Below are 25116 nucleotides of genomic sequence, written 5' to 3'. Positions count from 1 at the left end.
AGACGTGGAGGGGTAGGCTGCCTTTCCCGGGTGAAGGGAGCTGGGGCTGAGCCTGCAGTCTGCTGGCGGCCTGGCCTCCTGCTGGGCCCCGAGGCCAAAGATCGTGCAAAGGGCGAGACGCAGGAAATCAGGCTCCTGCGTGCGGGGTTCTAGCTCCAACAGCCTGGCCCCCTCGACTTCAGACTCAGTTTCCTGGGGACAAACAGGCTTTCCAGAGGGGCCAGCAGCGTCTCCCTCCCAGCCAGACTGGACCCTCCGAACCACCGGGTCTGCAGGGAGAACTCCCAGCTGGCTGCTCATCAGCTTTCGTCGGCCCAAGACGGTGGGGTCCCCATGAATTCGCCTGCCCCTCTGGGACTGGCGAGTTATACGGCAGGTACACGGGAGCCCCCCAGCCTGTTCCGACGCCCACCGCGGCCCTCACGCCCTCCGTCACATGGTCCACTGTGGCCCAGGGGCGTGACCCCCAGCAGAGGGGCAGCCTGGCCCCGGGCTGGGGCGAGAGCCCTGAACTGGAGGGGAGGGGGTTCAGCAGTCCCCCGCCCCCCCGTGGTTGGCCTGTGGCCATGGCATTTCGTTTCGGAGACTCCGTTTCCTCCCAAAGAGCCCGGTCCTCAGAATGGACACATGACAGGGCACATTCCTCCCACTCGGCATCTCCCGTTTCACCGCCCACCGCCGGCACTTCTGGCCCACAGCGTCCCCGCCGCAGCCCGGCCGCGGCCCCCCAGGGCGCTGGAATGTCACGGGGCCCAGCGGCAGGGCGTCACGCGGGAGGGCCGAGGGACAGCGGCCGCCAAGCTGGCCGGCGAGGGGCCTCTGTCCCACCCACACCCCAGGACGGCGTCTGGCACCCGCCCCCGACCCCACCCGGCGAAGTTCTACACTGCTCTCTGAGTCACTCCCGGCTCTGTCAGTATGTGGCTGTTTGTCACCCGTGAAGAAGGGACACTAAGTCAGCCCTCTCCTCCACCTCCCGCCTGCACGTCCCGGCTGTGAAGGGTGAGGAGGGCAGAACCCCACGGGGACTCGGGGGTCCCCTGCTACGCCATCCCCGCCTCGGGACCTCCGTTTCCTCCAGGAAGAAGCCAGATTCGGTGCAAGGTCAATGGCACACGGGCAAGAGCTCTGCTTGGTCGGCAAGTGGGGGGATGAGCTCTAGCAGGAGGGGACGGGCGGCAGGGGAGCCTCTCGCCCGTGTGACCCCCTTTCAGAGGAGCCGGGGTTCTCAGCACGGAACAGCAGCTGTGTGCCGCACCCCCCCCCTCCCCGGCCCCCCAGCCTTTCGCAGCGAGACTGCCGCCCTGGACCCGAGCCTCCACCCCTGCCCTCACCGCTGCTCGCCCCCTGGGCCCAGGTCCCTGCTGCCTCCGGCCCCTCGGCTGGGCGGTCTCCAGGCAGGGAGAGCCAGGCGGGGCCCCCTCGGCTGCGCTGGCCGTGCTGGGGGTCAAGCCGGCCCCGCTCCAGGCCGCGGGTCAGATCTGTGGCTTGGCCATGGTTTCGCACTCTAGGCCAAGCAAAGCCGAGAAAATCAGAGCCAGGACAGGAGCACTGAGACAGGGTCACCGAAGTCCTCCCTGCAGGGGACGTCCGGCCGATCGTGCCCTCCGCCGCCCCCGTCTTGGGTGCAAAGGTCAGAGAGCACTCAGGCATCTCCACCTGTGCTCTCCCCCTGCCCGGTGAGAAGCCAGGTGTGCAGGGCCCGCTCACCTGGGCGCACAGCCGGCCCCCAGCCTCCTGCCGGCTCCCCTCCCAGTTTCCAGGGGCTGTGGCGACTGAGCTGAGATAGGCAGGGCTGGGACAGATGTAGGTCGCGGAGCCTCTTCGCTCCCTCTGCCCCTCCCACTGGCCCCGCCTCCCTCCTCCCCCGCCTGGCAGGGCCTCCGAGGTCAGAGGCGGACGGTCCCGGGACATCGGCCCTCCAAGGCCCCTGCCCTGTCTCATAGAGCTTCACGCTCTTAACCAGACCGGCTTAGTTAAGTCTCGTTTAGATGGTGTTGTCATCATCCAAAGCCTTAGTCTGTCAGCTAGGCTGATCCCTTGGGACCCAGGACACCACAGGTCTCACAGATACACAGAGCCACTGCCCTCGTGGGAATCACAACCCAAAGCAGCACCAAACGGGCCACACATTCGAGAGACAGTCACAGACCCAGACAGACACGTCTCAGGCTGTGCCGTGGGTCATGGCCAGGAGACCTCCCAGGATGAGGTGAGCTTTCTGGGGGTCGAAGGGGCGACCCGACCAGCTGGGCAGTTGGTTGGATGGATGGGGGGGAGATGGGAACCGGGGCTAGGGCAGCTCATAACAGCTCTTCTGAAGCAGAGTGGAGGGCAGGTGAGGCCCAGAGGGAGACGAGGTGCTGAGGCCACCTGGTCTGTGGCTTGGGGAGAGACACCTGTTCTCTCCTTGAGGACAGAGAACTGGTTTCTTGCCACCAATGAGCCAGACGTGACTGAGGACTCACGCGAAGCAGGAGAAAGCAGGTCAAGGAGAGTCACACGTCCTCATTCGTACGGAGCCAGATCCGCGTGTGCTCTCGGGAGCCATGTGACCGCACGCTCGGGGGCGCGTGTGCGCGTGTGCGTGTCTTTGCACGCTTGTGGGCGTACGGGTGTCTCCCTCACCCCCGTGTCGACCCGGGACACGAAGGAGAGGAAGCCGCAGGCCGCCCCGAGGGGCCTGCAGTCCCGCGGCGCAGATGGATGTCAGCCGGCCGGCTCCAGGCTGCCCCCCACCCCCCACCCCCGTGCCAGAGGGAGCGACAGGGAGCCGGGAGCTGTGGGGCTGGGGGGCGCAGTGCGAGGTGGCTTTGGAGGGCACCAGAGAACGTGACCTCCGACCTCAGGGCTGTGAAGTTTGTCTACGCTGGAGGGCGGCGGGATGCAGTCCGCCTTCTTCCCTGAGGCCTGGAGACGGCCCGCAGGCCACCCTGGGGGCCTCTCGTCGTGGAAAGGTGGGGATTTCAGGGCCCCAAGGAACCGAGGTGGGTCAGGCGGTTTCTGCCCGCCCCGTCCTCCGTCCTACAGCCTCCGTCACCTGGAACAGTGATGTTCCTTGTGCCTGGCACGGAGGGGGACCCTTCGGTCAGGTGGCGGTCCTGGGCCGGACGCTGGCGTGGCTCTAGCGATATGCAGTGGGCAGGAAAGGGACTGAGGCATTGCCCACGCCTCAGTCCAGCCCCTTCTGGACGTTTCCAGGCTGCCACTCGAGCCAGGGACAGGGCGTTCTGCCCGTTCTCCAGGGGTCCTTCCCAGCGCCCTGGTTTGGGTTGGTGGTGACATCGTCACACCGCCTCTGCTGGTGGCATACCCCCATGCCAGCTCCTGCTGCGTGTTCCTTTGGGAGTAGGGGAGCCAGTCCCTGCCTTCATTACCTTAGGTGGAAATCGCGGCCTGGATGCGGACAGGACTTGTCCCTGGGAACGCTCGCTCCCACTGGCCGGCAGAGACAGGACCCTGGGGGTGACGCCCGTGACACAACCCCTCTGCCGTGACGCCCTCCAAGGACGCCGTGGCTCCTTCCCCATGTCCAGCTGTCCTCCCTCTGGCACCGACCTCTCAAATTCCCAGCAGCTGATGGTAAAGATCAGGCTGAAACGCCATCCGTGCCCGACGGCCTGGCCGTGGGTCACCGTGCCAAAGCCGGACGCCGCGGGAGGGCCTGGGCCGCGGGCTGGGCGGGGAGCAAGGCCCGGGCTTGCTGGGCGCCTCGCGTCCTTGGGAGACCCAGCCACGGGGAGGAAGGGCGGCTGGGTCTCCCACTTGAGGACCTGGGGACTGGACGGGAGACCACCCTTGCTCTCAGAGGGCGTGGGGAACAGCCCCTGTCACCCCCTCGTGACAGCAGCCCAGCCCAGTCCTCCGAGAGTCCCCGTCTCCGCTGTCGGGTCACCAGCAAATGGCGTCTGCTGCTGCTGTGGCTGGCTGGAGAGCCAGCTCACTGTGCCGGGAGAGATGGGGACCGGCGCAAGCACCCGCAGTGGGGGCTCTGCGGGGCCCCCGGGCCCACCGTGTCGTTTAATCGTCGCATCTATGGTTTCCTAGCTGTGCTGCAGGGAGGTGCCCTTCCGCCTCGCGACCCCTCGTCCCTCGACCGGAACCTTCCGTGATCATTCAAAGCGAAGTGGCTGGCACTTACTGATAGCAGGGGGGTCTGCCCTGTGCCCGTTTGCCGGCTCTCGCCCCACTTGGAAATGCAAAGCCCGTGACAGAGTAATTCGTTTTGTTTACCGTGTTGAGGACAGTGCTTGTCACTCATTCCTCGAATGAATGCCCTCCTTCCCGAGAATCTGCAGGTGGTCCCCCTGACTAACTGGGGTGACACGGTCTCCCCACCACTCGTGCTGATTCTAAGAGGGCGTATCTGGAGGCCTCTTCGTAGCTGTGATGGGGACAGAGAGGGTGCCCACCCGTCTCTGTGGGATGACACTGGAGAATGTGCCAACTGAAGGCACAGGAGGCTCAGAACGGGACTCACACAGCCCCCTCGGCAGCACGGCCTCGAAGCTGGGGCCTGAACGTTGAGGGTCGGGGTGTCGGGTGAACAGAGGGACCCTTCCTTGCATCAGCCAAGACCGCATCATCACCAAGCTGTTACACAGACCCCAAAGCCACCGCCCTCCCAACTCGGCACAGAGACGGAGAGTGGCTGGTGCTCAAAGACACACAGAGAGTCCAGTCCATCGCAGTCCAAGCCACTCCTCTTGTTTAGTTTTGGTTCAGAAAAAAACCACCAGGATTTGAGATGCAAACTGTTACAACTCCATCGAGTAATCAAATATTCTCAAACGCAGACACCAGAGCAGAAAGGAAATAACCGTCGAGGTCAGCAGTCACGACAAGCCAGAGCGACGGCTCCGTCTGGGGGTACGCGAGGCTCTTGCCTCCACGGGGGGCGGGGGCAGCCACGCCGTGAGGACGTGTGACTTCGGATAAACGCCCTTTTCCTGGCTCTCTCCCACGTTCTCGCTGCCTTCGGTTCCTGCCCATTTCATTTCTCAAACATGGCTCCAAACGCACGTCTGAGCCCTTTCCCACAGAGAAGCCCACATTCCAGGAGGTGCGAGCCGCAGCCGGCCAGGGTCCAGTGAGTGATGGCACGGCCAGGTGGCCATGACCTTCACTGGGAAAATAATGAAGTGCCCTGACCTGGTGCCAGACGCCACACTGGGCCACACAGAGGGCGCTTTTCCTCCCACAGCCGTCCCGGAAGGTGACAGTCCTGTCTGCACTTCGCAGAGCGGGGCCCGGACAGCGAGAGGCGAAGGTCACAGAGGGAGCCCTGATGGACGCGGTGGCCGTGCCGGGTGTGAGTCTCTTCACGCCCTGCGCTTGGGTTTCTCCCACCTGTAAAACGAGAGACTGAGGTCGTCTTGACGGCAGCCCTGTCCGCTTCCCCTGGGAGCTTTCTGCTGGAGAACAGGGGACAGAAGGAAAGGGGGGGGGAGGGAGACCCCTCCGAAAAAGGAGAAAGGGACCTGAAAATCCCACCAGGGACACTGTCGGCAGCAGTCACAAGGATAGGTGATAAACCCATCTGGACTGTGAGCTCAGTGACACCTTTTGGTGCTGTCTCTTCCAGATGCCCAGCCAGCATCTACGAGGGACCTCAGGACCCAGAGCGTGCGCCTCCCCCGTCCCTACTTCCCTTTCCCTAAAGGTCCCCTGCATTCCACTCTCCCTGCAGTTGATTCTGGGAAATGCCCCGGGCACTGTCTGGGCTCCACCACAGACCTCATCCCAGGGGCCACCTGTCAGCGGAGGTCGTTAGATGCTGGCCCCTGGGAGACTGACAGGAGCGGCTGGGCCCGTTAATGCCCGAGGCGGAAAAGGGCTTTGCCGCCTGGTGACTGGCTTGTGCTCCTGGAGGAACTCGAGCAGGAACCAGCTGACGGGGTGCCAGCGCGGTGGCTCCACGGAGCAGGGAGCCCGCGGCCCCGAGGGCTGCTCTCGGTCCAGCCTCGTGTGCGACTCTGTGTTCGCGTGCGTGCTGCCGTTTCGGACCCTCCTGCCGTTTCCTCTTGTCACGTGGTGGGAGCCGAGCCACATGAGTGGGAGATGTCCCTTGGACCTCTCCAGGGCACCTTGCCTGGTGGGCCTCTCTCCGGCCCCCATGACGGTGCCACTGACCACACAAGGCTGGCCGTCACTGGTGCCTCCTGAACCGGCCCTGAGCCACCTCTCCGCGGGAGGCTGGGAGCAGACGTGGCCTCAGGCCTCCTCGGGGTCACCCTCGGCTTTCTCTACACACATCACGGGGTTGAAAAATTGCCCTGACATTGCGGGTAGCACAAGAATTTAAAGAAAGAAAATGAGCTTAGGCTAAAAGGACCAAGACCACAGACTAAGAAGAAATAAAAATCGAGGGGCGCTTGGTGGAAGAGACTTGAGCTGCCAGCGATATTTTTTCCCTGGTCTACACCGGGGGACATTTACGATCTTCTAGAAGAAGTGGCAGGCGGGGGCGGGAGGGTCTAACCAGGATTTGCGACTATGCAAATAGTTACAGCTATAATTTGCAACCGTAGTCACATCTCCTCCTCCCGTGGCTGCAGCCTGCTCCTAAACTGATTGGACACCAGTTTCCTCATTCATTAAAAAGGGTGGGGGTGTTCCTGGAATCGGTCGGACCCCGCCTGAAGCACCTTGTTTTACTCCCTGGGGGCCTGAGCCAGGAGAGGCTCGAGCAGAGGGGAGGTGGGAGATTTGGTCGGAGAAGCGAGAGAGGGGACGAGGGGACCGCCATCGCCAGGGCCACATGCTACGCGCGCCATCGCCAGGGCCACGTGCGACGCGCACCATCAAGGCCACGTGCTACGAGCGCCATCGCCAGGGCCACGTGCTACGCGCGCCATCAGGGCCACGTGCTACGCGCACCATCAGGGCCATGTGCTATGCGCGCGCACTCTCACCTCTGGTGCCAGGAAGCTCAGTCTTAAGGTCATGAGTCCTTCCCCGCTTGCCTTGTCTGATGGAGAAAGAGAAAATTCTCCTCACAGCATTTTCGTCCCGGTCCAGCGTACCTCCGAGGACGTCATCCTCATTCTTCTAGGCGAAGGTCCTTTGCTGCCTCTGAGCCTGCTTTTGAGGTCGCTTACTCTGCCCTGAATCTGGACCCCTTTCTTTCTGCTGAGCGCCCGTTGTTCCAAGCTTGTGGAAGGCCCTTCTCTGCCGGAAAGCTTCCTGCTCAGTTCCCCTGGACTCGCCGCCCCGCCCGCCCGTCCACCTGCTGCCGCTCCGGCAGACTGGGCCCGTGTCTCGCCCTTTTTCTCGCCCACACACATTTGGACACAGTCCCCACGAGTGCCCCAAGGAGAGGACGGGCTCCCTCTGGTTGTCCCCACAGCGCCCCATCCTGGGACCTGCCCAGGAATTACGCATCCTTGGGCGCTGTGCCAGGAGATGGATCCTTGGGGCAGAGACCTGCGCGGACCAAGGACATCACACGTTTACGAGTGACTCCATGGTGGGCAGGATGGGAAGAGGGCGCCTGCTTCAGGACTGCAGGCTCCGGGGTCAAGCTGCTCGCCCACCAAGGCCAATGTCAGACTTGAGGTGGGTCTCCCCCACCGAACCACCTGCAGGCGGGCGCCCCAGCCTGTGTGGGGGACATTTGGAACCTCTGTGCTCTGGCGTCTCACGAGCCGCCCAGGCCGTTCATGGCTTCGTCGGCCTTCCTGCCAGGGGCGCGCACGGCAAAGGGCCGAGGTGAGAAGAGCCTAGAAGAATCTGCCGTGCGAGCTGGGGAGACCCCGGGGTCACAGGGACTCGACCAGACCACGCCCTGGTGCCGAGGTCCCCTGGGAGGTACGCGATCGGAGGCCAAGGGCCAGGACGAGAAAATGAATGACATATTTGCTCGCGATCTATTTTTAATATCCTGTAAACACATCTTGCTTATAACTAAGGCCCGACCGAGCTGCCAGCCAGGCGCATTCCAGCAGTTCCCCGAGAACACCTCAGAGGTTACCCCATCAAAGGCACAAACCCCTGAATTCCAGACGGACGCCAGCCGCCCAGTCGCAGGCCCGGCGCTGCCCGTGGGCTGTGGTGAGGCCGTAGACAGCCAGCCCCAAAGGAAAGGGCTCCGACGGAGGCCCAGGCGGCCAGTTCACTGGAGTCCTGGTCTTGACCCTGAGTGGACCCAAGAGGGCCCAGGGTGTCCGGTGAGAGACCTGCGGACGCCGAGACTCAGGGCGCTGTGGGTAGCCGTGGAGGAGGTCGGGGGGCTGACGTCTGGAGCCTCTGACCTGGCCAGCAGCCCACCCCACCAACCCTTGCTGAAAAAATCTGCAGGGAGCACCATGGCCAGGGGGCTGAATCCCGAAGGCCAGCGGAGCCCCCAGACCTCCCCCTCTCTCCTGACGCTGGGGGTGGGGCCTTGTTCAAGGAATCGTGACTCACCTTGCTCACCTTGGGACACCTGGGGGATGGCTGGGAAGAGCAAGTGTCTCTGAGGTGGCTGCCACCGCCGTCACCTCAGAGACACTTATTCTGCCACTTCCTTCCTGGGGCTGATTTTCAAGCCTCAGGGGTAACGGAAAGCAGCCCCCTTCCCGTGGCCCTGCCTGTCCCCCAAAGATGATGGCTGTCCCTGTCCCAGGCTGAGCCCCGCCTCTCCCAGCCTGAGAGACACAGTAGGAGACATCGGCTTCACTAGGAAGGAGGACTCACGCCTTAACCTTTGGGGACAGTCAGAGAAGCTCGTCTCCACGAGCCTCAGAGGAACCCAGAGCTGCCCCTTGCCACCACCTGTGTGCCCTGGGGCAGGTCCCCACTCTGTCTGGGCCTGGGTTCCCCATCTGTTCCGTGAGGGGCTGGGCTCAGAACGCCGGGCCTCCCACGCTGAGCAGCAGCAGAGGACAGCGGTCTGGACGGCCGCACCCCAGCCCGCCTCCCTGGCAGGACGCCCGATTGGTAGCCCTCTCCCACGTCCCCCCAACTTGCCTTTCACCCCCCTGACCAAGCGGTTGGGTTGGTTTCCTTCTAATCAATGACGGACTTTTTAAAGAACGAACCCGCATTTCTGGGGGGGCAAAGACCTGAGGCCGGTGTGTGATCGTGACAGGAGCCTCTGCCCCGTTTCCACACCAAACACCATCTGGGGTCTCTCTTTTGTCCTTAAAAGGTAGTGAGGTACGTGGAGTTTACTGTACCCCGCCAAGCAGGTGGGAAAACTGAGGTCCAGGGGGAGGCTTGCAGGGTGAGTGGCAGCTCGGACTGCTGGTCCCTCAAGAGGCCGGGGCGGAAAGCCTCTAAAGCCACCAACCCCGCCAGCTCCAAGTGCTCTCTGAGGCGTAAGTGTGAAGTATGTGTAAACTGCAGATTACTCTCTCCGTGCTGCTATGTCTCCCGGGATCAGCAGGACCAGGGCAGCTGGCAAGGACACCAGCGGTGACCTCAGGGCTCAGCCGGCGCCCGGAGCCCAGTGGCCAGGACACCCCCACTGGGGCCAGCTCAGTTACCGCAGCCCTTTGCTGCCAGCCGCGCCCAGGCAGGGGGGCTGGGCCTGCAGAGCGGACGCCCTCACGGCCCCATCTCAAGGGAAGGGGAAGGGACAGCCCCCCCCAGACCCCTGCCCCAGGCCCTTCCGGGCTCAGCGGCTGGGTGGGCGGCCGGCTGGCAGGAGGGTGCCCTGGAGGTGGGCCACGTTTCCCTTGGGGGTCAATTACATGGGAGGAAACCTGAGCTGTGCCTGTGTCTGTACAACAAGCCTGTCGCCTGGTGGGGTAATCTCCATGCTTCTCAGGTGACCGCTGCTGGCCCGGGACAGAAATGTCCTCAGCCGGGGGCGCCACGTCCCCTGAGGGGCGCGGACTGCACAGAGCCTCCCAGGGTGGGCCGCGCGGGGCCTGACGGCCGGAGCGAGGAGTCCCTGGGCCAGGGCGGACCCCGCCAGGGCCCAGAGGCCGCCGCCCCCGGCCGCCCCACGCGGTCAGCGCCAGGGCACTGCCGTCGCCCTTCGTGTGCCTGGGGCAGGCATTTAGTCTTTCCATTTTTGCCCTGGCGCTGGCTGTCCCGGCCTTCAGCACAGGGCTTGACACGTCCCGGGCACCTGGTGCTCGTTTGCTGATTCACAGGTCCGGCCACTCGTCCGTCTTCCAAGAAAATCGTGTTCTCAATCCTGTTGGTATTTTCATCACACAGTTAAGACAAGTGTCACATGTGCCACTGGGAAAGAGCCAGCGTCCGGGTGGGTGCGTTTCCCCTTTTAAGGACAAATTAGGATGGATCGAGGATTATTCCTCATGACGTAGCAAATCTTTCTTTCTCTTGAGCTCTGCCAGAGGTGGCAGAGGACGCTGTTGGGCCTTCCTGTGGCTTCGGCGTGGGGGTGACCTCGGGCTGACCCTCAGGGCGGAAGGGCGGCTGTGGGAACTAGTTGGGTCCCGAGGCCCACTCCCTCTTCTGGACTTTGAGCACGGAGCAGTGCCTACGGACGCGCGGACCCCAACGATGGCTGGGTCACCTACGGGGGGCTCCTCAGGTGCCAGGCGCTGGCCTGGACCTCCTCCCCCTGCTGACCACACTCATCCTCGGCAAACCGTCCTCAGAGAAGCCGCCCTGAGCACACGGGCCAGAGCCTTCCGGGCCGGCTGCCCGCACGTCTCTGGTCGGAAGACTGTGACGGTCGGGGTCGGCCCCCAGCCCATGTGTCTCCTGAGGGAGGCACCCTGCACGTCCATCCCAGTTACGCCGCGCCCCAGGCCTCACGGGGCACACAGTAGGCCTCTTATTACTCGTTGGAAGGAAAGCTGTGGGATCCGAGGGGCTTCACCTCCGGTTGCGTCCGCCCTCCCGGAGCCTGCCGTCTGTGACAGTCACACGGCCCTGCGCCCGCCCCGCTCAGCTCAGCGCCTGCTCCGACCTCTCCCCTCCCACCTCCCTGTCGGACCTTGAAATTCTGCCCACGTGCATGTCCCCCCTTTCATGACCCCGGAAGAACTTGGCCTGTGCCCCTGTGCCCCCTGTCCCCTCAGTTTTGGATGTAGGGCTGTCCCATGGATTGTTAGGGTTACCTGTCGCCCCCCGCCCCAGGACTGTTCCCATCCCCCGCCTCAGCCAGGGAGCGGGGCCTCTCTCATCAGACGGCTCCGGTCCGGCCCGGCTGTGGCCTGTCCTGTGGAATCGCCATGGTAACTGGTCCCCTCCTGCTATGTCCTGCCGCTGCGGGTCCTGGGGGGTGGCCGCGGGGACGTGCAGATGGCAGAGCACAGACATGCGCCGCGAGCCCCGTGGCCTTGTGGGTAAAAGCTTCGCTTCCGATCCGGACGATGCACAAGCCTGGGGAGGTGTGCAAGGGCGGGCAGGCCACCGCGGACACCTGCGGGGGGGCGTTAAAGACAGGAGGGTCTGCAGAGCACCGCGAACACTCCCGGCTGCACAAAGGGAAACGGTATAAAAGCCTCTTTCCTGACGGCCCCGAAAATACGGGGTCAGTGACTGCATCTGGCCCAGGAAGGGGCCGGGCAGTGAGGGCGGCGGGGAAAGACATGCAGACCCAGATTCCTTGGGGGGCCGGACTCTGGGAGGGAGCGGGGGTGGGGGCAGCAGAGTCGCTCCTGGAACGCAGACCCCCACCCCGGCCTGTCTGAGCCTGGCCGTCGGGTCGGCTCGGCACCCGCACTCACCCCGAACCCTGGCCGGACTCTTTCAGTGCTGTGGGCCACCTACTGTCCGTAGGGGGCCGGAGCTGGGCCCCGCTCGCTCAGCGCCTGTCTGGTGGCCATGTGGAGCTCTGTAGAGACGGTGCCCAGAGCCAGGAGGAGAGCCTCAGCCTGTCCTTGCGGTCTTCAGGGGCCTTGCGTCTCCATCCCAGACGCACCCACACCACTGTCCGCTCAGACCTCCGTGAGGGGGGACATGTGACAGCCTGAGGGCTCTGGATTCCCGACGGGACAGATACGGGGCCCTCAGGAAGTCCCCTCCACCCTGCCAGCCAGGGGTGTGATGGTGACAGGACCTCCAGCACCACCCAGCAACCCGTTCCTGCCCAGAGGGTCCCGCCTTCGCGTCCCTCGTCCCCCACGTGAGGGGACGGGACTGCCCACAGAGCTCACAGAGGTGGCCTGGCCTGGAGTGGCCCGACCAAGGGCCCCTTGTGTTTCCCAAGAGGACTTCTCGAAAGTGGCCAGTGCTTACACCTTCTGGAAAAATTGTCACTATGTTGTTTCCAGAGGCCAGAGCCCTGGGAAGTGGGAGCAGCACTGAGAGCATGTGGTACTGTCGAGTGTCCCTTGCCAGGTGGGCCGTCCCTAGAACATGGATGCCTGGTGACAGAGGTTCAAGTTCTGCTGGGATCTGTGGTCGAGGAAGCGACCTCGCCACAGCTAGTCCCTGGGGAAGTCTCAGTGCAGCCGAGGTCCTAGACTTGAGGACACAGCGGGGTCCGTGCTGGCTCCGCATCCTGATTCTGAGCAAGGCACGAACCTCTCGAGCCTTCCTCCTTTGCAGAAAGTGCGTTAGTCAAGCCACCTAGTGTGGGGCAGTGTCGCCACCCAGCGGTAGAGACGTCGCCAGCACCAGGCCCAGGCCCCGCCCCCAACTCCTCCCACTCTCCCTCCCTCCGGCGCCGCCGACCTCCTTTCTTAACCAGCCGTCTGACCAGACATCTTCTGCTCCAAGCTTCGGCACATTGGCACCGCCCGCCAGGCTAAATATACCGCGTGTGCGTAGGGCTGGCTCCCTCTGCTCCTGCTGCTGGGAATACAAATGTCACCCAGCGGCTCCAGCCCTCTGCGTGGCACCTGCTGTCTCTACTTGTGGACGGCCCTTCCTCTCCTTGTCGTGGTTTGGTCTGCCTTCTGCTCCAGACCGTGAGCTTCCAGAGGGCAGGGGCCTTGCTGGCCTGTCGTCACGGGCACGGGTAGTGCTCAGGGCACAGTGGCTGAGTCACCAGAGGAGAGGACCTGCCCCACTGACCAGCTCAGTGGTTACAGCCAATTCCACTTAGTCATTTTAAGTAGATCAGATTGATAACTACTTAAGTTCATCCTGTGGTTTAAGCTTTTCGTGGGCATATTAAGTTTTGCTGAATAACTGAATAGCCCCCCAAATTTCCACAGCATGTCACTATATATGTTCCCCCATCGCAGAGCTGGGTGGCGGTTCAGATTGGAGAGAGGACTTCCTGCAGGTGGCCATTCGCAAGCCTAGAGTTCTTCCATCATGTGCCTTCTCCAGCCCTGGGATGTCGCCCCCTCTGCTTCCACCAGCCCGAGGGGACAGAACACAGAGAAGTGTACATGGGTGGGGGGATCGTAGCAGCCAGTGGTCCCGCATCACACATCGCTTCCTGTCCTCTTCCACGGGGATCCTCTGGCAGCAGGGAAATGCCATCCAGCTGTGTGCCCCAGGAGGCGAGAATGTAGACCAGTTATTCCAACCCTTCCCAGCCCCACCTCCATGGGTCCAGTGGTGTGACTGCACCTGTATTTTCCGTCCTGGGACGCAGGGCCTGACTCGGGAGCTCCATGAACACTCCCCCAAATACCGGGCTTGGGATGAGCCTGTTTTCCTAGCGTGAAACGCCGAGACAATGGCTTCTGCGAGAGTGCACCCCAAAGCTTTGACCATTACAGAATTTACTTTGTCTGATGGCAAGTCTCAGGCTATGCCTCCCTTTGGTGTAGGCTTCTGCTGCTTACAGAGCCCTGAGCCCCAGCACGCCTGAGCCCTGTCACCTCGGCCACCAGAGGGCAGTGTGGGCTGCTTGTGACGATGACACTGACCCACTTCCAAATTTTGCAAGTCCGCCTCCTTCAAAACGTGGCTGATGACCTTAGAGGATTTCTTTGTTTGCTTTTCCTATTCTATTTCATTTGGAAGCAAATGAAGGATCCTCTGACAGGAAGCTGTCACTTGTGTAGAACGGTGAGTCCAAACTCCTGTGCCCACCCACATCCCTCCCTCCCTCCCTCGGTCTACAAACATCTCCGTAAACTGTCTTTTGACTTTAGATATGATATATTAGAGGTATTTCCATCACGCTGACCCTTCTTGGTGATACGAATCTTTGGGTAGCAAGTGCTCTCTGCTCCTAAGACTGTGGAAATGTCACCGAAATCTGGGAGACCTGCAGAGATCAGCGGAATCTGTCACAGTGGTAGATCTGTCTGGCCAACGTCGCGTCCACACTGGCTGCTGTCCCCAAATCGCGGAGTCTGTCTTCCCCTGGAAAAACTGGCCCAAATCCTTTATATCGCTAAACAGCATTTCCAGGTGGTGAGGACAAAGCCCTTTCATCTGCTTTTATTGTTATTGTTGTAGTTGCGAGTTTATTGTTTACCAAGTGCTTTCTCTTTAAAACAGCCAGGCGGAGCGAGTTTGCTCCTCTCTGAAACCCGAGTTTTTTAATCCGAGGGGCCGAGCGCGGCAGCTCAGTAGGCGCACGAGGGCTGGACCCCTTCCGTTTCAGGTTTGGAGGGCCGACGCTCCCTTTTCTTGTCTGCTCGGGGTTGAGAAATGCCTCCCGGTCCCTTGCGCGGGAGCCTGGGCGCCCAGGAGGAGGCGGGCCTTGTTGCCTGGGCGACAGCAGGGGAGCGGCTGAGAGGCTGCTCCGGCAGCCAATGGAAGCCGGGAGAGGCGGGGTCAGCCGGGTCTCGGGCTGCGGCGGCGGCGCTCGCAGGCGAGCGGTCGGACGTGGGGGAGGGGTGCGGTGTAGTAGGGGTCCCGGGGGTCCTGGCCGACCCCAGGCCCTGGGTGTGGCGGGCGCTGCCTGGCCATGGGGTCAGGGCAGCCACACTCTGCACCCCAGTTCTCCTGTGGCCTGAGCGGGCGGAGATGGCGGAGGGCGGGGCTCGGCGGGTCCAGGAGGGCATTCGGGGCCCCAGGATGCCTCCTCTTTCTCCTTGGTATCCCCAGAGACCGGGGGAAGGGATCACAACACTTGGCGGCGGGGTACGGAAGCCCAGCCCTCCGCTCCCTTCCATTCCCAGGTCCGGCCGCGGCCCCCACCCACTTCCGACTCGGTGTCCCTTCTGCAGGTGTCCGGTCTTCCGGCCGCCGGACTGGCAAGCATGAAGCTCCTGTGCTTGGTGGCTGTGGTCAGCTGTTTGCTGGCGCCACCAGCCCAAGCCAACAAGGTGAGTGGGCGGGGCCCGCAGCACCTGTGCGCCTCACCTCCCCCCCTCCCCGCCTGTGGACGGGGCTCCCCAACCCGCCCCTCCCCTGAGCGCCCTCCCCTTGGGGGTGTGCCCTCAGGGGCGAGACCGCAGGCCTCCCTGTGGGTAGGGCGAGCGGAGGGGTGGGGGTCCAGCAGGGATTTTGCGTTTGGGGCAGTGACATTAATAACTGCTGCCCAGGGAGACTCGCATAGGACAATGAGTAGCAGCAATGCGCTCTAAGTGTGGAGTCCCACACTTAGATGGAGGTTTCTGCAGGGAGGGTGACCAGCCCGATGCCCGGGAAATGGTTCGGATCCAGGTTTGGGCAGGCCAGTGGAGTAAGCGATCCCGAAGGCCTCCAAGGCTTCCAATAGGTCTGAGGTGTTAAAACACAAAATCCAACCGAGTAAATTTGACCATCTCATCGGCCTGATTAAGCGCTGTGTGAACTGGGCAGCATGCCACCTAGCAGCTAGGAAGGCAGTCGCAGGGGCTGGACAAAACAGGAGGGTTATATAGGAAGAAGGGTGGGGCAAGGGAGCTAGTGACAAAAGACAAGTGGGGATTGTTTGGGGGAAAGGACGTTTCGGCTTTGGGGGGGAGAAGGGGAAGGGTTTTATGTAGTTGCTCTTTCAGTGTTGCAAGGAGAGGGCCCATGTGACAGGTGATCTTCCTGGCGCTCTGCCAGAAAAGCCCAGACTGGTTGATGAAGATGATGTTTCTGGGAGAGGCTGGCATTGCAGTCAGATGGGGTCATCAATCCAGGGATCATGGAGCTTTAGCAGGAGCGATGATGCCATTCGGGACCTGGGGCTTTTCTTTGACAGAGGGTTTGTGTCCACTCCATCTGGGGAATTCCTAGTTGGGATGAGAGTATTTGTGGGTGTCCCTTACCCGGTCCAGAGAGGAAGAACGTTGAGAGGGGTGCTTGAGTAACCCATAGAAACAACCCCCCGTTTCTCATTCACCACCCCGCGCCTCCCCTAGCCTAACCCAGGAAGTTGGAGAGGGAATGGGGGGAAGAAGCCAGCCACCAAGACTGCTGGGCAGAGGTGCACACCCAAGGGTGGGCTCAGGGTAGAGGACTGTCTCTGTGCTTGCCACGTGCCCCCACCCGCAGCACCCTGCAAGGGGATGACAGCTTTCTGTGACTCTCGTTTGCCACCTGGACAGCCGGTCTCGAGGACCCTGTGACGGCGTGTCCTTCCTACAGAAGTTATTCCTTGCTGAACTTGGGGGTAGGGAGAGGTCGGGACCACTCACGGGGTCCCCTCACAGGACGGGAGCTGCACGTTGAGCATCTGGCTGGAACCCGACCCCGGGGCATCCCTGATACGTGCTTTCCCTCCAGAGCTCTGAGGACGTCCGGTGCAAGTGCATCTGCCCGCCCTACAGAAACATCAGCGGACACATTTACAACCAGAACGTGCCACAGAAGGACTGGTGAGGCCTGCGCAGGCTCCGACCATTCTGCCTGGGGCCCGTCCCGCTCGCGAGGTGCGGGTGTGGAGTTGGGACCGAGGCGCAGTGTTTGGTGGGAGTTGAGGCAGCGTTTCTAATCCCCGCTCCTGGGGGCTGGGACGCCCCATCCTCGGAGCAGGGAGCCGAGCGCGGGTGGGGGCTCCGTGAGAAGGGGTGCAGGCCGGGTGGGCTTCGAGGAGATCCAGACGCCCCGCCCCCCCTGCCCCCAGGCGCTCAGTTTGTTGTATTTCCCCAGCTTCACGGAGATGTCATGGACAGGTAACATGTAAGTCGGGTGTACGGTGATGACTCCGTACACATATGTGAGGTTGATTATCCATCGCCTCAGTTACCTGTGAGCAGTGAGAGCGGCAAAGACCTGCTCTCAGCAGCCTTCGCCTTCATAGCACCGTTTCGTTAGGCACAGTCACCGTGCTGTGCGTTAGATCCCCGGAAGATTTTGATTCATGAAGCCCTAAGACATGAAATCCTGGGGAGCCCCGGGGCCCTCTGTGTCACGTGGTCATCTCGTGGTCATAGTCCAGAGAGCGCTGGTGAGCGCGCTGATGGACCCTGTCCGCCCGCACCGGACGCGGAGGCCTCAGCCCCTCAGCCCGCGGGCACCAGCCCTACCAGCGCAGTCACCGCGGGTCCTAGCGCCCCGCCCCTCGGCCCCGCCCCACCACCGCCCCTCGGCCCCGCCCCCACCTCACCTGCCCCTCAGCCACGCGGCCTCTCTGGCCCCGCCTCATCGCTCCCCTTCTGCCTCCCCCCACTGGCCGCCCCTCCGCTCCATCCAGCACCTGCCTGCACGTGGTGGAGCCCATGCCCGTGCCCAGCCGTGACGTGGAGGCCTACTGCCTGCTGTGCGAGTGCGAGTACGAGGAGCGCAGCACCGCCACCATCAAGGTGACGCCCCGCCCCGGGCCGCCAAGCTCCTGCAGGCTCCGGCTGTGTTCCAGAACATTCCACGGGGCCGTGGGACTGGCTTGTGGGCCGGGCTGTCACAGACATAGGGACCCTCTTCCCACCTGTTGGAGCCAGCCCCCTGACTTCTGTCCAGGGCCCCCTTCCTCTGGGGGAAGCCCCTTCCTTTTCCTCTGCCATTCTCGATTCTTTCACTTTCTCTCTCTTTCCTTCCGTTCATGCCATAAACACCTCTTGGTGCCTCTTACATTCTGGGCACCACGCAGGAGGATGCTGCCAGCAGACGTGTAAGGCTGTCTGACTGAGCTTCCAAAGTGACACTGGCCTCCTCTGAGCACCCGGAGGGCTGTGGCTCAGGGCTGGGGGGCCTGGTGCCAGCACAGGGCAGGAGGGCATCAGGCTGCTGCTGCTTGTCCTTCCGTGACCCGTGTTTGCGTAGGCCCGTGGGATCAGAGGCCAGCGATGGCCGGCTGGGCATCGTGGAGGTCGAAAGAGCATTTGAGGCAGAGTCTGCAAACTGGGGTACAAGTGACACCTGTACCATTTTCTAGCGCTGGACCTAAGGCTGAAGGGCTTAGCTCCGTGGTCCCCAGACAGGTGCTTACTGCCCTCCAGGGTCACGTAGAATGAGTGCTTCTGTGGTTCCAATAGCTGAGCGTGTGGCCGACACCATTGCAGGGCCATGTGCTCCGTGTCCTGGGGAGTCCCACCCAAAGGGCCAGGGCGCCCACACTGAGAAACGCTGAATCCACCTCGTCGAAGCTGTCTCTTCCATGAAGCAGCAGCTTGTGAGGTTCTGCGTGTCCATAGGAGACTCGCGAGGCTGCCATCCTGCCCTGGCTGTCCCCTCCCTGAAGGCTGACTGTCCCCTCCACCCAGGGCTCTGTTCCCAGAACCGAAGCCTGCCCAGCCATCCTGCTCTCTGTGGTGGGGAGAGGCGCCCATGCAGGTCCGTGCTCCTGGCCTCTGCCCAGCCACCTGGGCTCTGCATGGCGTCCGATGGCTTCCACCTGTGCTGTGGATGCTCCCGCAGCCAGTGGGCTCCTCCCCTACTCCCACCCCGGGGTCATCTCAGGGCGTCCTGATCCACGCTTACTTCATCTGTGTCTGTCTGGCTGCTGGAGACCAGATGGTGCTCGGGGGACCCTCGGCTTTGGGCAGAGTCAGGGAATATGTGGTGTAGGGCCACGCTGCCCTCCTGGGCACACTGTTTCCCCAGCCACAGTCTCCAGCCCCACGCCCTCCATGCCACACCGTGGGGTCACTGCCACTGAACACAGGTGGCACGGGCAGAAGACAGGTGGGCCATCCTGGCCCGGCTGCCACTCACAGGGCCCGGGTCTCTTCCCAGGTCATCATTGTCATCTACCTGTCGGCGGTGGGGGCCCTGCTGCTCTACATGGCCTTCCTGATGCTGGTGGACCCTCTGATTCGGAAGCCGGACGCATACACGGAGCAGCTGCACAATGAGGAGGAGAGCGAGGTAATGGACGCCGCCGGGCCTGCCAGCCCCTGTCCACCCGGCCCCTCCCCCGCGCTCCACCTGCCCTTCTCCTGCTGAGTGTCCCACACGTCACCCAGACTCCAGCATTTCCTCCGCAGGGACTGCCCCGTGCACCTCCAGGTGACATAGGAGGTGGCCCCACGGATTCTGCAGATGTCTGGTATCGGGCAGCCTCGGTGACGGCTGTGGCACCGTGTCTCCCTGTTACACTGCACTTGGCGGCAGAGGGGCATGAGCCAGCCAGGCCAGTCACACGTGGACACACGTGGCGTGGTGTCCTGGCTGCTCGGTGGCGTCAGGTTGGCTTTGAGGTGCTGGTATATCGTAGGGATTGCAGACACCTGCTCAGCACCTGATCAGCACCTGCTCAGCACCTGCTCGGTGCAGAGCACGGCCCAGTGGCGCCAACGAGGTCAGGTAGGTGGCGCCAGGAGGACATCAGGTGCACGAGGAGCTCTGTCACGTGGAGGAGTGACCACTAGAGCTGGCTCGTCGGTCACGGCCAGGTCCCTAGGCCTCCAGTGTCACGCTCAGGAGTCTCTGCTCTCTGAGCTGAGGAGGGTGGGCCCGCTTGTGCACTCACACGGCGGGGGGCTGCACCCCTTCCTGTCCGCCCCACGCGGAGGGTTACAGATGCCCGCAGAGGAAGCCAGGGTGCCAGGAGGGGGGCACCGAGGAGCCAGCATGCCCCCCAGAGGGTCTGAGGTCTCAGCCTCATCCTAGGACAGTGAGGTGAAGAAACTGGGGGACTTAAGTGGTGTGAGGGGTGTTGCAGATGACGCGGTCAGTGGTGGGCGGTGGCCCCTGTAAGGCAGTGAGTTCGGGGTCACTAGAAGTCCCCCGGGCTAAGCCGGCACTGGGGGCCGTAGTTCAGAGCACTAGAGGCACAGGATAGGAGGCGGGGGAGAGCAGGCCCCCCGAGAAGAGGGTTGGGGCTCTGATCTGCGTGAAGCCGCAGGCTACGGTGGGTCCGGGCCCACCCGCGGCCAGGGAGGAGGGAAGCCCGGCCACCCCCACGGGCCCCACTGCTGCCCCCAGCCTCCTGCTGGCATGAGTTTGGCCAGAGGTAGGGCAGAGAGAGTGTGCCTTGCCAGGGAGGTGGCGGTGCTGGCGGCGGGTGGTCTGCTCAGGGGGAGCCCTGTGCACCTACCTGGTTATTAATGCAGAGTCGCAGCAGCTCTGATGGGGGGGGTGGGCGTCACTAATGAACACTCGGTGATCAGGGTGATGTGGTAATTGCAGACCTGCCTGCGGAGTAATTGAGAGATGCACGGTGCCCACAGCCGAGCAGAGGGCCCTGGAATGCACGGCTCTCTGCGTGACCGGGATGCGGGCGGGGCTAGGGTGCCTGCCGCCCTGGGCCCCCCTCCCCCTGGGGGCTCCCCACTTTGAGTCTTAAGCCCTGCTGCTTCTGTGAGGAGGCCTGGGGAGGAGGGCTGCGTGTGGTCAGTCGGCTTCCTGGAGCGGAACTTGATGGGGGCGGACTTTGGCCGAGTAAGGAGCATGGTCCACTAGGGAGACGCCGGCCACCCTAGTGTCCAGGACGCCTGGGAGCAGGGGCTGCAGGAGCTGTGGAGCTGAGGCTGGCAGCCCCCGCTTCGTGCCGGAGAAGCAGTCTGCCCTAGGAAGGGGGTTGAGTGGGTGACACCCCTCCCCAAAGTTCTAGGTGTTAAAAGTGCGTTCCGTCTCTGCTGCCTGGCCCATGGTGTGGACGGCCTGGGCATGGTCTCTCCACCCCCTCCCCTAACGCTGCGGTAAGGTAGCCCCGTCTCAGGGCCTCCCAGCTGTCCCTACTGGGGTCCAGGGGCTCCACGCTGTCCCGAGCACATGCCCCTGGTCCTCCCTGTCCTCGGGAGCCCCGCGGGGGCACTGTGTGGGTTCACAGACTCGTGTTTGCCCCTAGACGGCCACGGCCGGGGACCCAGGGACATAATGGTCGGGCAGGACCAGGCGTAGGGGGCAGGCAGCCAGGAAGGAGGTCCGCAGCCCCTAGAGGCCCCTTTCCAGACCGGGGCTGGGGCTCAGGTCCGAGTTGGTCTGGGAAGGCAGGCTGCCGGGCAGGGGACGGTCAGCAGGGCCCCGAGGACAGAGGGGAGTGTGGAGCCCAGGACCCACTTTGTCCTGGGTGGTGAGCACACTCAGAGCACACGGCACTGGAGTGGACAGCGGGTCCCCAGGCTGCCTGGCTTTGTGTCCCTGGGTTTGTTAGGGGTCTGGAGGGTCTTCCTTAAGGACATGAGGGCACCCCACCCAGCGACGCGGGGGCCTCGCTTTCGCCCTAGGAGGAGGGGAGCCAGATGGGAACTCCCAGGTTCTCTGAAAGTTCTCGGCCTGAACAGCTTAGTGACCGTGACAAGGGTACTTTCTGGGCTCTGGGCTCCAGCCCCGTGGGGCCAAGCGGACGAGATCTGGAGGTCGGATCGCTGTGCGGGGTTGGGGGCCCTTGGCTCTACCCAACACCTGGGGCCGGGAGCCCTCCCGCCCTGGGGCTGGGGGACGGGAAGGGGAGGGCCACCCCCCCCCCCCAGCAGGGAGATGAAAGCAGCAGGCCCCTTTGAAAGTGCCGGGGCCAGGGCTGGGCGCTGTCTGCAGGATTCCAGCGCATTAGCCTAATCCCGGGGCTCAGACGCCCTTTGAAAGGCGGAAGCGCGCGCCTGCTGGGGCAGCAGCGGCAGACGGAGCCCAGATGTGCGGGGTCGGCCCCTCAGAAGGGAGAGGCAGGGCTGCCGTGAGGCCTGGGTGTCTGCTGCTCACCGCGTGTCCTCACGTCTGTCCCCACCGGGCCCTGGGCGCGCTCCTGGGCCCTGTGGGAGGGGTGAGTGGAAATCGAGGAGAGATGCTGATGGCACCTGGGACACAAAGGACCTGGGGTGGACAGGACTCGGGGACACGAGAGCGGTGTCCCCCAGCCCAGGGGTGGGTGGGCAGCACCGTGCTGGGGCCCCCGGCCCCGGGAGCTGACAGAGACCTGGAGAAGACACACGCTGAGAGGGACCGTCCCCTCGTCCCCTCAGAGGACAGAGCAGAGAGGCGTGCGGTCACCAACACTCCTGGCGTGACGTCTAGGCACGCGGGCCCCAGCCAGCCCCAGACCGCTCTGCCCGTCGCTGTCCATGGTGCTCGCCCTCCCGCACGGCCCTCTGCGTCCGGAGTCGCTGTGGCCGGTCTTCCCGCCACGGGGCAGTGAGTGGCCAGCTCTGACGCCTGTTCAGCCGTGAGAAGGGGCTGTTTCACTTGGGTCTTACACCTGCAGGGCCTTGTGACTGTGGGAGGGACAGTTGAGGACAGCAGGCCCAGTAGCCTGGCTGCGAGGCCGTTGCCGTGGCCGGGAAAGGCCACATCGGCTGTGGGCAGGCGGGCCCAGCTCAGGCGCGGGAGCCGTGCTCAGGCGCGGGCCTCTGTCAGCAGCAGGGTCACCAGGCAAGGCTTCTGAGCAGGGGACCGACGGTGTCATGTGACGTGTGGGCAGGTGGCTATCCGCAGACGTGGATGTCGGGGTGTCCCATGGCCCGGAGGCTGTGGGATCGGCTGCAGCAGGGTGAGAGGTCTGCAAGGCCACGGAAACTTTCAAGGGCAGCCACCCTGGCAGTGGGCAGCCCACCCCGTCCCCTGCCCTGCCTGGTCCATGCCAGGGCTGGCCAGAGTCGTGCTTGCTGCCCGCCACGTGCCGCCCAACACTGCACGCCGGGCCTTGTCAGGAAGCGGCTCCCGTCCCCTCCGTGGGTGGGAAACGGGCCGGAACGGTGCTGCTGGGCCACGGCCGAGTGCGGGCGGGTATCAGAGGCAGCGGTGCGCGTCCCGCTGGGCACTGGGCACCGGGCGCCCCCCTCACGGGGCTGCATCCCCACTGCTGCTGGTCTCCCAGCATAAACCGTGGTTTGCAAGCTGCGAGTCGCGGGCCAAGGTCACTGAACCAACTTAGCATTTCTGAAACATGGACCGGAACAGAGCAGAGCACATCAGAACACGTCACGCTCCGTGTTTGGCGAGGGGCGTGTGTGTGTGCACGCGCGCGTGTGTGTGTGTCCATGCGTGTGCGGTCACCGGGTAAATGTGATGCCCGCTGTGAGCACAGTCAAAACAGACTGCAGAGAACAGACTCGGCTAAATGGGAGTCAGAAATAAGATCACTTGTCCAGGGACACGCGGCTGCTGAGTGGCACGGCCAGAGTCCTTCTCAGTGTCCGCCATGGGCCGCAAGCAGGGCCCTGACCCCAAGCCCGCATGCCCTGCCTGCCTCGCTCCACCTGGCAGGGCAGCCTTCCTCGGGCCTGGATAGGACCAGTGACTCAGCTCTGCAGTGACAGACCCCCGAGCCACCCCTCCCTGCGATGGCCAGCTCTCTCTGCGTCCCCCGCCCGCACCTAGCCACCCCCAGCCTGGCAGCTGCATGGCAACAGAAGCCGTGCCAGCCCAGGGCGTCAGGAGCAGAGTCGCATTTCTGGGCGGCTGCGGGCTCAGAGGGGCGAGCTAATCCTTTAAGAGACGGGTGGCAGGAGATGAGAGGCAGGGGGCTGGGGAGGAAATCCCCGCGGGCGGGGGCCTGGCCCTGGGCGCTAATTCCCCCCAGATCAGCTTCGGGTCCTGCAGGAAATGCAGGGGCTCCAGGGCTCAGGCAGAGAGTGGTAATTAGGGCGGATGCCGCCTTGGTGACAGAAAGCTGGGAGCAGAGGGGGCGGGAGGGGGCGGCCGTCCGGTCGCGTGGAGAGGCCAGAACAGGCTCTGGGTGGAGATGCAGAGTCCGTGCCTGCCAGACGCCCTGTGTGCAGCCACGTCCCCAAGAGGTCCTCTGGGTCCCCAGCTGTGCGGCCCCTCCTCCCGCCTGGCCAACCTGCTGCCCAGGGGGACGTGGGTGCAGCTCGTCACACCACAGACCCCATCACATCCTCTGCGCTGGCCCCTCAATGTCCTGAGGCCAACACTCAGTGTCCCCTTGCGAGGTGTGCAGGCCATGTGCTACCTAGGGCCCGGGTCCCACTCCTGGATCTGCCCCCTCCCAGGCCCCAGGACGGGCAGGGTCTGCCCTACAGATCCACAAGCACTGGGCCTCGGGGGCCAGGCGCCCTGCAGGGGACGGCCAGCGTGGACGGCCTGCATGACCCTCAGGAGCCCCTCCTTGGGGAGGCGGGGTGCCGGTCGAGCTTGCTCGGAGCGTTCACTTGGTTTCCGAGACGCGGGCACGTGGAGGCACACACGTCTCCCCCCCCCCACCTGCAGGACGCCCGCTCTGCGGCTGCTGCCACGGCCCCCCGTGGAGCTGCCCGGGCCAACACCGTCCTGGGGCGCGTGGAGGGCGCCCAGCAGCGGTGGAAGCTGCAGGTGCGGGAGCAGCGGAAGACGGTGTTCGACCGGCACAAGATGCTCAGCTAGGCCATGCCGGCGCAGGCGCCAGGGCCACCGGTTTCCGGCGTAGGACAGCGTGAGGGACACGCCTCCCCTCCCTGGTACCACCGACTGGGTCTTCCCTGTGAAGGCCGTGGCGTTTTTCTTCTGGAGAAGCGTTCTCTGCTGGCGGAATCGGAAGGCGACGGGTCCTGGTCCCTAGTTTGCCTGCTCCGGTCTCTGGTTGAGGGCAGGGGCCGGCAGGCGGGGGGAGTGGGGCCCGGGGTGTCCTGGTGGCAGGGGCCGGCAGGCGGGGAGAGTGGGGCCCGGGGTGTCCCAGTGGCAGGGGCTCTGCCTGTCCTGGTTCCACCCCTGCTGCCCTTCTAGCTCCAAATCTTAGGACTCTTCTGGAAGGTGGAGCTGGGCCGGCAGGACTCGGCGTCAGGGAGGGGACAGCCGGCCAGCCTTCCGCATGTGCCCCCTCTGCTGTGCGCCTTGTGGCCACCTTCAAGCCGAGCTCGGCCTGGCCCCACCGTGGTCTTAGGGCACATCTGGCCGCTTGTCTCCTGCTCCCTCGCACGGACGCATGGTGGTGCCCGGGCCCCTCCCCCTCCGTTCCTGAGCCACGTGACACAAGGCCGAGCTGTGGCCTGAGCGCCACAGCTCCTGCGCCTGGATCGGCACTCGTCCCTGAGTCTCGTGCCCGCGCATGGACCCAGGCGTGTCCCCTCCGTTGTCTGTAAATCACAGCAGCCACCATTAAATCGTCGTTTCTCTCTTTCTGAATATCAAGAG

At 63.7% G+C, this 25116-nt stretch overlaps 2 protein-coding genes across 17 annotated transcripts; both read left to right on the top strand.

Annotated features, from left to right (window-relative positions):
* Positions 1–246: 246 nt before the first annotated feature.
* On the top strand, positions 247–6623 carry LOC120619260 (uncharacterized). 11 transcript variants are annotated; one of them, XM_039883550.1, is made up of 8 exons: positions 591–1002; positions 1512–2212; positions 2421–2957; positions 3383–3582; positions 4048–4150; positions 4726–4869; positions 5204–5311; positions 5585–6623. In XM_039883550.1, the coding sequence occupies exons 3-8, from the start codon at positions 2885–2887 to the stop codon at positions 5815–5817; spliced, it is 861 nt and encodes a 286-aa protein (XP_039739484.1). In that variant the 5' UTR covers positions 591–1002; positions 1512–2212; positions 2421–2884; the 3' UTR covers positions 5818–6623. The 11 variants fall into 11 exon arrangements, 7 of the variants coding, with proteins under 7 accessions (XP_039739480.1, XP_039739478.1, XP_039739485.1 ...); XM_039883549.1 differs by having other exon boundaries at positions 591–1104; XM_039883546.1 differs by lacking the exons at positions 1512–2212; positions 2421–2957 and adding an exon at positions 247–372 and having other exon boundaries at positions 987–1104; positions 4726–4827.
* Positions 6624–13073: 6450 nt separating this feature from the next.
* On the top strand, positions 13074–24608 carry TMEM9 (transmembrane protein 9). Of its 6 annotated transcripts, XM_039883557.1 has the most exons (8): positions 13074–13875; positions 13962–14226; positions 14314–14419; positions 14988–15086; positions 16459–16550; positions 17369–17477; positions 18847–18978; positions 24217–24608. In XM_039883557.1, the coding sequence occupies exons 4-8, from the start codon at positions 15021–15023 to the stop codon at positions 24367–24369; spliced, it is 552 nt and encodes a 183-aa protein (XP_039739491.1). In that variant the 5' UTR covers positions 13074–13875; positions 13962–14226; positions 14314–14419; positions 14988–15020; the 3' UTR covers positions 24370–24608. The 6 variants fall into 6 exon arrangements, with proteins under 6 accessions (XP_039739491.1, XP_039739493.1, XP_039739492.1 ...); XM_039883559.1 differs by lacking the exon at positions 13074–13875 and having other exon boundaries at positions 14020–14223; XM_039883558.1 differs by lacking the exons at positions 13074–13875; positions 13962–14226; positions 14314–14419 and adding an exon at positions 14535–14629.
* Positions 24609–25116: the final 508 nt, after the last annotated feature.

This window comes from Pteropus medius, unplaced genomic scaffold, assembly GCF_902729225.1.
Source record: "Pteropus medius unplaced genomic scaffold, Ma_sr-lr_union100, whole genome shotgun sequence".
In the NCBI taxonomy this organism is placed as follows: domain Eukaryota; kingdom Metazoa; phylum Chordata; class Mammalia; order Chiroptera; family Pteropodidae; genus Pteropus; species Pteropus medius.
This window is presented reverse-complemented; position numbering and strand designations above follow the sequence as displayed.